The sequence below is a fragment of the Melitaea cinxia genome, chromosome 17 (assembly GCF_905220565.1).
Source record: "Melitaea cinxia chromosome 17, ilMelCinx1.1, whole genome shotgun sequence".
NCBI lineage: Eukaryota > Metazoa > Arthropoda > Insecta > Lepidoptera > Nymphalidae > Melitaea > Melitaea cinxia.
In genome coordinates, this window is record NC_059410.1 from 6,220,290 (window position 1) to 6,235,518 (window position 15,229).

General features: G+C 33.4%; 1 protein-coding gene across 1 annotated transcript; it reads left to right on the plus strand.

The window, feature by feature from the left end:
* The first annotated feature begins 784 nt into the window (after nucleotides 1-784).
* On the plus strand, nucleotides 785-14,910 carry LOC123661697 (GPI ethanolamine phosphate transferase 2). The gene is made up of 13 exons (XM_045596644.1): nucleotides 785-1,193; nucleotides 1,330-1,516; nucleotides 1,820-1,885; nucleotides 3,241-3,450; nucleotides 3,951-4,154; nucleotides 4,547-4,680; nucleotides 4,975-5,168; nucleotides 5,848-6,042; nucleotides 6,619-7,198; nucleotides 7,702-7,814; nucleotides 8,190-8,797; nucleotides 12,899-13,071; nucleotides 13,913-14,910. The coding sequence occupies exons 1-13, from the start codon at nucleotides 1,036-1,038 to the stop codon at nucleotides 14,166-14,168; spliced, it is 3,078 nt and encodes a 1,025-aa protein (XP_045452600.1). The 5' UTR covers nucleotides 785-1,035; the 3' UTR covers nucleotides 14,169-14,910.
* Nucleotides 14,911-15,229: the final 319 nt, after the last annotated feature.

Consider the following 15,229-nt stretch of genomic DNA (forward strand, 5'->3'; position numbering starts at 1 on the left):
TTTTTTTTTTTTACAAATATCATTATTTTATTTATTTAATCTATTTATATTTATTTAAAAATTAAGGAAAGTGGATCTGTTCCAAACTATACTTGAGCAATTAAAAATGCAACTTGAGCAGTTTTTTAACACTTTGAGCAATTTAAAATATTGTATACATCAAAAGATATAGGAGTTTGAAATTATTGATAAATGAATATTTTTCAAGGGGAAGACGGGCAGCAGCGTCTTCGGTGCGACAAAGCCAGTACTGCGGTCACCAACCCGCCTGCCCAGCGTGGTGACTATGGGCAAAACACATGAGTTCACGTTATTTTTGGTGTAAACTTGTGGAGGCCTATGTCCAGCAGTGGACTGTATAGGCTGTAATGATAGAATATTTTTCAAAGACATTTTTAATTAAATAATTTGTGGTGAGCAATTTAAAAGGACAACGTAGTTGAATTGAGCTATTGGAAATTTATCGATTAGTATTTTTTTTAATACAAGTATCATTATTTTGCAGGCTGGGGTGGGGTAGGTGGAGCACGGTTCCTATTTACGTAAATTCTTAACGTATAGAATTTTGACAGTAGGTACCGATATGACACTCTGACACATCAATTCTGTGGGTTGTCAAACTATGTCAAAGTACACAAACTTCAACTTGACAAAGATAAATAAGGCAATATATTATTGTATTATTGTATTATTTTGCATTTTATTCAATAACGTTGTTGTTCTTTGTAGTGTAGCAAAGCATACAATTATTGAGTATATTATGTCAAAAATTTAAAACAACATCACCTGACCTAACTAACGCGTAAACAATTACCGGCCTGTAGGCCGATCATGCTTATCTTACGATCTAATTCCGATACACTGATAATGTTACCAATAAAGTAATTGAAGTAATAAATACATGTGTTACTTCATTTGTTAGTGGGGATGGTTGTGTTGGAAATGACTACACTACTAGCGAAAGTGTGTGAATCGTAATGCTACCACGGTTTTATACTGGCATTTAAACCTAAAATTTTAAGTTATCTCACTACCATGTTGCCTTGGATCCACCATCGTTGGACTGGCCTTTGGCTGCTAATAACGGCCTTGGGAACATTGTCCCTATTTTTATATGGATTTTTTCCACTAAAATATCATTCAGGAAAACTAGCCAGTATGGATGACCTTCCAAATTCTATAAATGAGATCAGGTAAGACATTGTTTAGGTAATAACTGAATAACTGAGCATATTGTCAATTATCTCAATGCAAATATAATTATCATTCGAACTATTTAAAATTTGGTTATAATCAATTTAGTGCTAATTAATGTTTTGCTTTTTTTAGTATTGATGGTCAATCAGTGTACAATCCTGGTGAGAAAAGTGTAATTCTGATGGTGATAGATGGCTTGAGATATGACTTTGTAACTGAAGAGTACATGCCATTCACTGGACAGCTAATAAAAAATAAATCAGCATGTATTTATGTAGCTGTTGCCGAACCACCTACAGTCACCATGCCTCGAATCAAGGTATAGAAATTCATGTGTATTAAAGATTTTAATTAATAAAACATATCATTGCAATATTATTGTTTGGCTAGTTTTATATCTTCGTTTATAAAAGTCATTAAAATAACATAAAATTAATATTTATAATCACAGGACCAAAGAAAAAATTATTCCAATATATATTAAATTATTTTAAAAAAAATTAATATAGTTTAGACCTAAATTACTTATATAGCAAGAGGATAAACAATTTTTAGTCCAGTAAAGATATTCTTGTGTCATTATTTACTAAATCAAAAATGGTTAATATTAAATCCTACACAGTCACCAGAAAGAAAGAAGGAAAAGGCACAATGGCGGCGCACAATAAACTTCTGGCGGGATATTTTTGCAAGTGTCACTTTTTGTAATTAATCACTGCTTTGCTTTGTTTCTTGGAATGGAGCCAAAGAAAAAACATTGTTATTCATTTTTGTTTCATTACTTTTCTCTTTTAGAATTTTACTTAACTTAACTTAGTAGTAAAAAGAAACAGTTTTTTCTTTGGTATTGTGGTTAAATACTATTTTGATATTTCAATAAAAAATAAATTGTAAATTTTAATTCTGATTCGAATTAACAATTACTAAATGACACAAAGAGCTGCGACAGTTGAACTCTGTAAATTAATTGAATTTAATATCAATTTTTAAAATATTGTGTTTATTTAATTGTAAAAATAGCTTACTTTAATATTTATGATGGAGAATGGCTATATTAGCCAGTTGCTATCATAATGTATTATAAACCATTTTTTGTAAAAACTAGTCTTACAATATTAATAAACAATTCAGTACTTTGAGAATAATTTGATTACAAAGAACAAGAAACACAAATATACACTTTGAAATATTTTCATTAAATTAATTATTAAAGGACTTTGTTTTTTCCTTTCAAATTATCCTTAATAAAAAAACTGGCTCTTTGTGTTATCAATAACTTACACGAAAAATTGTGTGGTCTATGTATCAAAATGGTACAGCATACAACATTTACACTACTTATTGAGTAGTTCATACTGAAAAGTAAACCATTCATAAACATTGCTATTAGTGTGATTTTTTGTGAATGTTTGAATTATTTTCATTGCAATTTTGTACAGTGCAATCATTAAACATGTTGCTAAACATGAAATGGACAGGCAACTGTAGACTTTATTTATAGCAAGCTTAAGTACTTTTTGCATTTATGTATTTTTAGTTGTGCATGAATAATCACAGTTATAGGCTTGAAATCATATTGACTTGAATTCCTCTAACCTCATATTCATAATCAAATAAGTTATGTAATTAATATAGATACTGGTTTGACATAAAATATTAATATTTAAATGTTTATGTTGTATAGCATTGCTTCTGTTTGAAATATATGTATTATATTAAATATTGTTGTATTATAGAAATGATTTATAGGAGGTGAAGGGCAATGTGTACAGCAAGCTTTATTTTTAATCTAAAATGCTTTGTATCAGGGATGGTGAAATGCAACAAGTATAATAATGTTATATAATTTGGCAGTCCAATAATTAAAGGAATTTATGTACACTATACTTTCAGTATAATTTAACATAAAAAGTAGTATGTGTGCAAAAAGGTTCGCCATCCCTGCCTTTTGCATTAACACTTTTAGTTGTGTGTGGTATGTATTTAATATGTCTGTCCTTTAATTTATTATTTATTGTTGCTTATCACAATTTCCACCTCCAGGCTATGATGACCGGTAGTGTATCGACATTTGCGGATGTGGCGTTAAACTTTGGCGCGCCAGCGGTTGCCGGTGATAGCGTGTTACGGGTAGCGGCATCAAGAGGTCGTCGCACTGTAATGTACGGTGATGATACGTGGCTACGACTGTTTCCTGGATTGTGGTCGGAATCTGATGGAACCACATCGTTCTTTGTCACCGATTATACAGAAGTAAGTTATGGTAAATTATAGGTTCAGACGAAATAGGTTAAGACGAATTCGTCTTGCTATACTTTTTGAAGTCAATTTCTATCCATGTTAATTATTGTATGTATAATAAATATAATTAAAAGTATTAATATTAAAAATACAAAAGACCTATAATTATCCAATTTTCAAGTTTTCACTGCACTTATTTATTGAAGTAAAACTTCATTATGCACGCTTAACTTTAAGAGTAAACTGGTGAATGCGTGACGAAAGCGTTACGAAAAGTGTGATTGGGCGAGGCGAACGGAAGTTGAAAGGAAGATATAAGTTAGTGAAGATAGAAACAGATAATTTTGTTTATACGAAATCTTACTTCAGTCGTGTGGTCTAAAGCACACTCGTTTTTAATATATTTTTTTATCAGTTTTAATTTCTGAAATTAAATATAAAAACCATTTAATGTATTAAATAATGTGAGATGTAATCAAATTATAGTTATTATAATATACGTAACATTTCAGGTGGATAACAACGTAACTCGTCATCTAGATAAAGTTCTGTCTCCAGATGAGAAAAAGAAACCTACCTTTGATTTGATGGTTCTTCACTATTTAGGACTCGATCATATCGGGCACTTGGAGGGTGCCAGGAGTCCGAAAATAAAACCAAAATTGGTAGAAATGGACAATGTTGTCAAAAAAATATATCATGCTATGCAGAAATGGGTAAATATTAAAAAAAAAAAAAATTGAAAAATAATTTTCTAATATAAAATTTTCAAAAATTATTTTTAACAAAATTTTCAAAAAGTATTTTTCTATTATTAAAAAACAACAAGATTTTGTAACTGAGAGTTTTGTTTTTTTTTTCATATTTTTGGGATAATTAGGTATAGTTTTACAGTGAGCTAATCAGTATGTGCCCTTAAACCTGTACCAGTTTTATTATTTTTGCAAAAAATTTGGTTTTTTATTCTTAAATTTTTCTTCAATTTAATAGTTACCATATTTTTTTAAACTAGTAAGTACCTAGCATCTTATTTGCCAAAGTGGTCATTCATCTCTTAATCTTTCTCTTTTCTACACGTCCTATCATTTTTCAATATATCAATTTCCAGGATCGTACAGGAGTATTGCTAGTATGTGGAGACCACGGTATGAGGGACGCTGGCGGTCACGGTGGAGCGTCTACAGCTGAACTACTCGTTCCTCTTGTGGTATTAACTAGTGACGGCTTTAAATGTCCCCACGAGTGAGTCTACTGCTGTCATATATTTTTTTTAACTTTTTCTGTATGTTATGTATAGAAAACAGCAATCAATATAATGTCTTGCAAAACGTTGCAAAATATATTAATTTTAGTTGTCTGTGGATAAGCGTGTAGCTATTGCCCTCACACACAGCACAGCACACACGCACAGCGCCCTTTATCGTTCCTTTTCGCTTCCTGTTGCATGAGCCTCGTCAATACACTGATTGTATCTCTTTAAATATATCCTTAAAGTTTAAAATAACGACATATGTGCAATAATCATCAATCTCACAGGTCCGGCGCCGGACCTACGGTTGCACAGACAGATGTGGCGCCGACATTGGCTTGGCTGTTAAACTCACCCCCGCCTGGAGACAGTGTGGGCCGCATTTTGCCTGCATTGCTACCTCCAGACCCACGCCAACACCTTTACTTATTACACGTGCTGGCCGAGAGGAACGCACGCCTCGTACCCTCTACCGACAAAGGTAAGACTATATTGAGGTACTAAAAACAGCTCATTTGGGGTAGTTTCTCGACCTTACAGAAAATCATAGCTAAATAACACTGTTCTCAAGCAGTGTTGTGCTCCTGTGATGAGTAAGAGCTCATGGGGGGATGCGGTGTAGGGTCGGCAAGTTGCAAAAAAATAAAACTATCTCTGACTTGTTGCGAACAAGGTTGCAACTGGATCAAGTAATCAATATTATTGTAATAATATTGATTACTTGATCCACTTTTATGTATAACAATAGACAAGAGAGTGTCTTCGTTACTTATTACAATCGTAAGAGTTACAAGCAGGTAATGTTGTCCCAAGTTGACTAACATAGCGCTCCACTTCGAAGATTAATCGTTGTACCGTTCCGATTCGTAATTCTTTTGCCATTTTCATATTTTTACTTCAACTTTTAAAGTAAATTCCTTTTTTAAATAGGAAATAAATATATTCATCAGCTCATCACAATTCAACTCAACAAAACTCATCTCGACATAACTAAGCTCAACACAATCCAGCTCGACTTCCCGACAGCACCGCTAATCGAAAGCTGGCCACAACTTCTATGCATCACTTTTTATATTTCACGCCCTCCGCTGCGCCAGATGTCAGTTACACAACTATATTATTTTGTCTTCCGTTACAAACTGGAAAAATATTACTTTCAGAGTTTTACAAACAGTTCGAACGCGCTAAGACCCAATTTGCCCACTACTTGGCAACGGGACAACAAAGCGCAGCGAAAATTGCCAAGGAATTTTATGAGGAATCTTTGGAAGCGATGTCTCAATATCTCACCGAATCATCGACTGACTTCGACATGTTCGCTATTGGTGTCGCCACTTTTCTTCTATACGTTGTGAGTATGACTAAACTAACATAAAGCTTAAAATGTTGGTCCTTTACTAAATGACCTGCTGATATAACGTGATAAAATAAATTACATGTAGAATCATACTAAATGTATCATTATATTAAGTAGTATGTGTTAAGGCTTATTAGAGTAGCGGAGAGGCATAGTAGTAGGTGGTAAGGCTGTAGTGAACCTTTGATCCAAATATACAAAAATTAAATACTCCAAACCCTATTTGCAGGTAAAACAAAATTTTATAATTTAGTCACTTCAACCTATTGCAGTCCACTACTGGACATAGGCCTCCACAAGTTCGCGCCAAAAATCGCGTGAACTCGTGTGTGTTGCCCATAGTCACCGCGCTGGTTAGGCGAGTTGGTGATCCCAGAGCTGGCCTTTGTCGCACCAAAGACGTTACTGCCCGTCTTCGGTCTGTGTATTTCAAAGCCAGCAGTTGGATGGTTATCCCGGCATCGGTCACCTTTATAAGTTATATTTATAATTTAGACGATTATTATGAAATAAACAAAGTTTAGGATAACTTAACACGAAATAAATACTTTTTACAACTTTTTTTTTCAGTTAGCGAGTGCCCTACTGTGTCTGACACTTTTCTCTCTCCAACCGGAAGTGAAAAGGAAAGTCAGTGTATATAGACAGCAAAAATCAAAAGCCGGATCCTTGATCGCCTTTTTCATCATAATGACAATATCATCAATAGTATTAATTATAGCCTGTTTCATAACAGAAACCAAAAGCCAAGTTTGTTCTTTCAACCCAGTATGGTCTATAGCCTTTATAGCCATAACAATCGTAGCGACGGTGACGTACTTTATTATAAAGACAGTAATGGAAAAGACAAAAGATCTGACAGTATTGCGAGACCTGAACGTAATAGACTATTTACTGATAATTGGTACGCTTTTTCACTCTTGGTCGTTCTTTGGAACAAGTTTCATAGAAGAGGAACACATGACTTGGTATTTCTTTTGGAATACGTTGATGTTTTTCGTCCTAGTGAGGACAATTGTGGTTATTGTGATGTACTTCGCTAAGAGATGGTCGGGAGCCACAGAGGTCCAGGAAAAACCGGATTTAGAAAATAGGATGAGTTCAGTCGGTGTTAGTATTGTACCGCAGTGGGTTTTGTTGATTGCTTTGCATAGGTGAGTGTCATACCCAATCAGTTTATTTTGTTGATTGAATGTATTTTCAGTAAAACTATTCTATTGCATTCCTAATGGATTCCTGTCATACCCTTTACCGTTGTCTAGTCTACCGTGAGTCTCCTTTGTAAGAAATTTAGAGAAGTTATTCACTATATCTTTCTAGATGTATGCATATATCTTCACGTTGTTAACTTAGTCGGTACAATCTGTCTAAAGATAGATCGTCACCGTAAGCCGTCAATTATGTTACAATCCATATCTATCTATATCAAGACATATCTATCTATATAGTTATTTTAATGTTTCTGAAAAGTCTAACAATAACTTAACTATGGATCGCTAGCATCTATAAACTCCACGATTCATTATTTAACGGCTTGCTAACTTGTATAATGACAATTTTTAAAGTATTAGTTGTATCATTATATGTACAATTGTAATTGTAATGATATACCAAAATATTCTTAAAATAATACTTGAACTTTTTAAACAAATTTAAGGTACTTAAGAACAATGAATCAAACTGGGGACCGTTGGATGTTCCTCCCCGACACTGCGGATTGGTTAAATGCGCCCGAAAACGATTTCTACCTCGAATTACATCTTGTTATTGGTAAATCATACGTATTATATATATACTAGTGACCTGGCTTCGCACGGTTGCAAAAACTATTAGTGTTCCTCTCTCTAGAATCACTCTATTTACTAAAGAAAAGCGCATCAAAATCCGTTGCTTAGTTTTAAAGATCTAAGCATATAGACAGCCGGAAGCGACTTTGTTTTATACTATGTAATGATATTATTTATAATATAAATAATAAAATACACAATAATCAACAATTTTTTAAGAATCCCAAAAATATGATGTGATAAAACATAATAATTATCCTTAAATATTTTACTCGTATATGAGATAGATTTTTTTTTAATATCTATGGGATTAAAAATTGTTATTTAAGCATCTGTACCAATTTTCTCTTGTTTTCAGGTACTCTTCTAACTTTAGCGATATGCCTTTGGAATGTACGCTATATGAATAATTACATGCAAATGCATTCCGCTCTAACAGTTGTGGCAATCGCGTGCATATTATGCTACCGGATATCAACCAATTCCTTAGATTCACCATTTCCCGTCATAAAAACTTGGGACCCAGTATTAATAGTCGACGTATTTTGGGCAATAATTATAGCCCAATTTGTTTTCGAAATATTTACCTACATCGGTGTGTTTAAAACATGCTGTTTTCCTTTAAAAAGCAATAGTAAATTTACGTATAACAAGCCTAAGGCAAAAAGTGAGGATTACTTCTATGACCAAATGGAAGAACCGTGGAATATAGACGAAGTCAAGTTAAACCTAGCTCGGTCGATCACTCATATCATGTACAACGATTTGATGTTGATAGTAATACTATTGATGAGACCCCATAACGTTATTATGGTGCCGAGCATATATTTCACCTGTAAATTGACGTCTAAATGTTTAGACCATAAACTGTTAGACGCTAGAACAGGAAGGAACACTGAAATCGTCGATGTCTTGAGCAAGTCACTCGTTCATCTTTGGATTGGAGTTCTATTCTTCTTTTATCAGGTATGAAACAAAATTTTCAGTTTATCATTTATGCTTAACGTTTAGAGTCCAATATTATGGGCTTGACTGTTGTTAGTAAATATAAATAAAAGAAAAATAATTAGGTGACTGCACCTACAATTTTTATGTACAACACGCACGAACAACTTGAGACGCCGCTAGAGCGCGGCCCCCGCCCCTTCCGAGTCCCCGCTAAGTACCGATAGCTTTAGCCAAGCGAACTTTATATCACTGAAAAGAAAAGAGATATATATCACTCATTCTCTTCAGCTCATTTAGCTCAGTGAAATAATTTTATAATGCAACCAAAATGCAACCTTGTGTTGTTGGAAAAAAATACTTTTTCGCTTATTGTTTTCTAAGGTTTACGCGAATTTTACTCATTTAATCAAACACTTTTTTCGGATTTTATCGCGGTTTATTATTAACTTTTGATTCCCGACGTTTCGGATACTTTACAGCAACCATGGTCATGGGAGGACTTTTCGCTTGTTCAAAGCAAGACCATTGAGTCTATGACCTTGTGAAATATGAATCGAAAAGATACAGAGCCATAGCTAACTATCTCTCTCTTTCGCATGATAAACGCCATCGTCCGATCAAGGAGCTCACTAGCTCAGTCTCGTTTACTCCCGCTCACTACGTCAGTCTCTCGAAAATGAATCATAAGCCTAGTGAGCTGGAGATATATTTGAAACGCAAGTGAGCTGATGAGAGACTAGCTCACTTGAAAAGATATGTTTCATTTGTATCACTCACTCATGAGTTACCCAAGTCTAGATAGCATCTGTGTTACGGATACGCGCCTCGACTCTCGTTCTATATTTTTGAAAATTGTTTGTTGTTTTGTTTAAACTTTTGTTAGTTGTTTTGGTATACGCCAAAAAATGCTTTAATTACTTAAAATTAAATTACAATTAAAGTGTGTGAAACCTTTTTTTTATATACTAGGTCGGCAAACAAGCGTACGGCTCACCTGATGGTAAAAGATTACCGTAGCTTATAGACGCCTGCAACACCAGAAGCATCGCAAGCGCGTTGCCGACCAAATCCCCAATCCCCCCAGGAGCTCTGGTCACCTTACTCACCAACAGGAACACAATACTGCTTAAAAACAGTATTATTTAGCTGTGATCTTCTGTAAGGTCGAGGTACTACCCCAGTCGAGCTGCTCCATATATTGAGCAGGAAATTCCTGCTGTGCCCTACCTCAGTTTATCCTATTCAATGCGAGAATTAGGAATGACAAATTTTATACAAAAAAAAAAATAATAATAAAAAATTATGTGGTGTCATGGGACACCAGGTAGGAACGAAGTTCCTTCGGACAGTATAGAAGCAACACAATTTGAAAAAATAAATGTTGATTTTTATATATATTTTCTAGTTCTTGATTTTTTTTATTTTGTTGATTAGTTTTTAGTTAAGTACATAAAAGTATTTAGGAAATTTAGTATTTTAGAAAATAACAAATACCGTAAAATAAAATAAATCAATCAAAATAATAATAATAATAATTCAAACTATTAAGTGAATTAAAAAAAAAACTAATGGCTTTATTTATTTCTGTCGACTGTATAAAATTACATAAATAATTTTTAAAAAAGTTTACTAGTAATATTTTATTTTTACAAACGTCATACAGTCGTGTGACTGATATTACGACACTTCCGTTATATATTTTTCTTACGGTTTTAGTATCACATTTTTTTTAGTTCGATCGCCCAGCCAAATGTCAAGCCTGCCGTAAGGAACTTCGTTCCAAAAGGAACTTCGTTCCAATAAAGAAATTAAGAGCCATTTCACAATTTTACGCTCTGCAAGTTTAGGTAAATTTGGTCGCATCGCGCTAGTCGTACGAGCCGCGCGATCTTTGTGCTAGTAAGTATAGTGTGACAACCAAAAGACTATCTTGATCATTTTCTGATGTATAATAAAAATTATAACTATGGTATAAAATGTTTTTTACATAATTAATTTGTTAAAAATTTCAAGTATGTTATATAACAACAGTCAATAAATTTAAAATAAAAATAAAAAATCAAATTTATGAAACAATTTTTTTTAAATTGATTTAGTTTTTTCAGTTTACGAATGAATCTAATATTTACGATATGAATAAAATAGCATTTTATGACATCGACACCGACAAACATATTAATTAACAAATAACAAGACAAACAGATTGAAATGCCTATTTGTATTGATAATGTGAGAAAAGAAAATTAAATTATACATTTGTTTACAGAAATTATCATTATATTATTTTACAGTCATTTTCGTAATATGTTTATTTTATTTATATTTTATTATAAAAGTATCAAATGCGGTTTATCCGCTATAACAACAGGCGCTTGCCGCGTGTGAGCGAAAGAGACGGCTCCGCAGAATTTGGCGTGGACCTTACCTCTAAGAGCGCTAGCGCTCGACTGATTTACTGGGCTTGATGCGTGGTAATATATACTATCTTTTTATTATTTAATATAAAATGTATTAAAAATGATTACATCTTTTAATTTTTTTTTTTTTTTGTATTCCTTAATGATGTAAGTTTAATTTGATGAAGATAGTTCGTTAAAATTTCTTAGTTTTCTAAGAAAAATATCGCTTTTAAAATTGTACTTATTTGGAAAATATTCGTAACTTTAAATTTTTTTTTTACGTTTAATAGAGATACAAATTGAATAAAAATCTGCGATAGTGCGCAACAAAATTATATTCCACATATTACGTATTTTTTTAAAATGGTTTCAACGTAGAGGTTATTGAAAAGTAGGACTTCAAAGTATACATTGCGACCGTTTACCCAGGGAGGAGGCTGATGAAAAGGTTAATAATTTTATACACATAATATAAATCAAAATTCTGATCTGACTATGGACTACAACAAAGGTTGCTCTATTATATTTCAAGAATATAAATTACATTATTGCATCCAACACTGAGATTAACGACGTCAAAATATTACAATTTCGCTGATTGTTACCGATTTTTGTGAAATAGCTCTTAAATAAATCTTCTTGTTTATTGCAATACATGGAAAATTTTTGACATAACTATTAGTGACATTAGGATACCGTATGATAGACAGTAAGGTTCCGTACTTAACAAGCTCCGGTAGCATTGTTAACTCTTGGCAAAACAAGTTCCACGCTTTTTATTTCAAATATCTCTCTTCGATTTTTATATTATTCTAAAAATCATAAATGTTGGCTTTATATCTTGGTTGTATTTACCTTGACGAAAAAGATGTTACATGTTACGAGGGTATATAACTAAATTCCCGTTGCTGTCGTAAGAGGGATAATACAGTTTCACTACCACCTTGGAACTTAAAAAGCCGACCGATGGCATCCAACTGCCGTCTTGGAAATATACAGGCCGAAGACGGCTAGCAGCGTCTTCGGTGTGACAAAGCCAGCCCTGCGGTCACCAACCCGCCTGCCCAGCGTGGTGACTATCGACAACACACATGAGTTCACGCTATTTTTGGTGCGAACTTGTGAAGCCTATGTCTAGCAGTGGACGAGGCTGAAATGATGATGATAATAAAAAATGCACTACACTTGCTACTCTCTTAAGTGCCTTCATTACTTTATCCAATTCAAAATAAATTCTTTACTTACTCATCCTTGATGATGCAGATGTGTGCTTTTTTTTTAAATAAATATATACACAATACACACACGGTCGTCTATTCTTAAAGTAAGCAAGTTAATGCTTGTTTTATAGGTAACAGCCGACTGGTATAGCTACATATATTTTTTTTTCAATAAACATACTTATAAATAATACATAAATAAATATTTATATTACAGCCAGACTCAGGGTGGGAATCGAACCCACAAAACTCGGAGCAAAACCCTGAAAGCAGGGTCATCACAAACTGCGCCAACGGGCTAGTCGAAGTTTTTGGATGTAAACAAGATGCTACTTAACAACCTAGTGTCTTTAAAGTCTAGCGACACGCTTCACCTTTTGTTTACGTAAATACGATAGTATTTGTTAGTGGCATATGCGCAAACCGCGCGATGCCAAAATTAAAAAAAAAAAAAAAAAAAAATACGATAGTAATAATTAAATAAATAATGAAACTCCCAGGGTAACTCAAACAGCCTCGCATCAGTGGACCTGGGTTCAGGCTACGTCGGGCTGCGAGAGTACAGTGCCCCGCGCGTGGCGCTCCGCATGGGCCTGCACGCGCACGCCGGGCCCGCGCTCGCCGGCGCCGCGCTGTTCTGCGCGCTCGGCGCCGGCGCGCCGGACTGGCGCCGGTGAGTGGCGAACCTTCACTTACGCACGCACATCATTACAGCCTAAACAGTGCACTGCTGGACATAGGCCTCCACAAGTTTACGCCAAAAATAACGTGAACTCATGTGTTTTGCCCACGCACGCACGCATACCATTAACGTTTCCGAAACGGTTACTCGAAACTCTCTGATTTTCACATTTTTGAAGTGGAACTTCTTTAGAATCGTTCTGATTTGAAACTCGATAAAACGATAGATTAATAACAAAAAATCCGCTTGCGTGAAGAACGGCTAATAGAAAATTAACTGAAAAGACTGGAACACGATAAAATTTCAATTATTAATTTCTTTACACTAAGCCAGCGAAATAAATCGAAACAATATCAAACATTATGGTTCTGTACACTTAAGAATATCAATACGGCAGTCCTTCGAAATTCTAAGCAACATCTTACGCGATACTAGTGACGTACAGCAACGTACAGCGGCGTTAAAGCGAACGAAAAGTTAGACATTATCGTACTAAGCTCTCACCATTGAAATTGGGCTTAGTGTTCTGACCTTTACAATAAGACCGTGTTATCTATTTACGTAAACATTACCGAAATAGTCAATTAATTCTTTCTTGAGCTGTTAACGTCGAATCGAATGAATCTTCACACGCTTGAACATTAGCTAACTTTATTCGCAGATATATCAACTAACATATTATCTAAATTAATGTTAGTTAAATGTGATATTATACTGTAGCTTCTCTTGCTATCTATATTTTATAGCAAGTATAACACTTTTTTATTCTTCAGTAACACTAAAATCAAGTTATTAAGTATGAATGTTTTAATAATAACGTTTTAATTTTTAGGTACCTAGATTCTGTATGGAGAGTGATAAACGTGTTCGCCTTTCAACGAGTGTACCAGCTAGTAATTTATTGTGTCATAACAATAGTGTTTAGACATCACTTATTCGTGTGGACGGTGTTTTCACCAAAGTTACTCTATGATTTTGTAGCTACCGTGTTCTCTGTGCAAGCTCTGTCGACTATAGCAGTTATAGTTCAAATAACTCATACAACAAGCTGGCTTGCAAAGAAGTTGACGTACAAATCAACATTGTGATATAAAGTTTAGACAAAGTATGGTTAGAGTGGTTGTATATTAGCGTTAATTATTAATATACATAATTTGTTACTCGAAGAAAATTTGAACGATTACCATATTTGGCTGTGTGTTTAGAGCAAGCTCTAAATCATTTCCTTAGTAGAATTTTTGTCCGGCAAGGAATAAGACATAAACATTCTGAAATGACAATTTTAGGAAACAGTCCAAAATAAATTAGTAAAAATTACTTAAGGTCTTTATTACGTTTATTTATTTATTGTATTATTAATTTTATTATGTAGTTGGCATAGCTTTATATATGAAACGTGTCTTTCTGTTTGTATAAAAAAACGTGCAATGTACGTGAACAAAGAATTATAACAATATTGCAATAAAAATTAGTCATATAAAGGTATTTCTATACATGAATTGTACTGAATATTGTGCTATAGTTTTTCTTGCTTGATTTATAATTATTTATTTCTCTAATTTTACGATTGGACAGCCCTATTTACTATTTAATAAAGTGTGTTGTCTAAAACAATAGGCTTATTGTTAGTAATATTAAAAATAGGATTAAAAAAATTTATTGGTAGCATTAGGACATACTAAAAATATTTCACCTTTGCCATTCCATGAAGTATTGTTTAAAACAAAATAACTAGTGTTTTTTCTTTTGTTTGCAAAATTTAGTAACTTACTATGGTTATTATATTTTTATTTAAGAATGTAATAAATAATAAAACAAATTTATTTTCAATGCGTTTATTTCTTGTTACACAATGGTATCACCATACCTACCAAACCAATATATGAATTATAATCATAAAGTTTAACATCTACTGCTAAGTTACGTGATTACGAAAATCAAAAAATAGTAAGATATTTTCACTATGTGAATTACCTATAACTATATTCTTATACTGAGCATAACACGATCATTATCACGTTTCCAGAATACCTACTGAAGCACCAAGTAATTTAGAGAAAATGAACAAAAAATATATTATATAGGTACTAGCAAGTTTTTGTTGCTTGATATGATATAATTTTATCTAAATTATTATTTGTATTTTAAA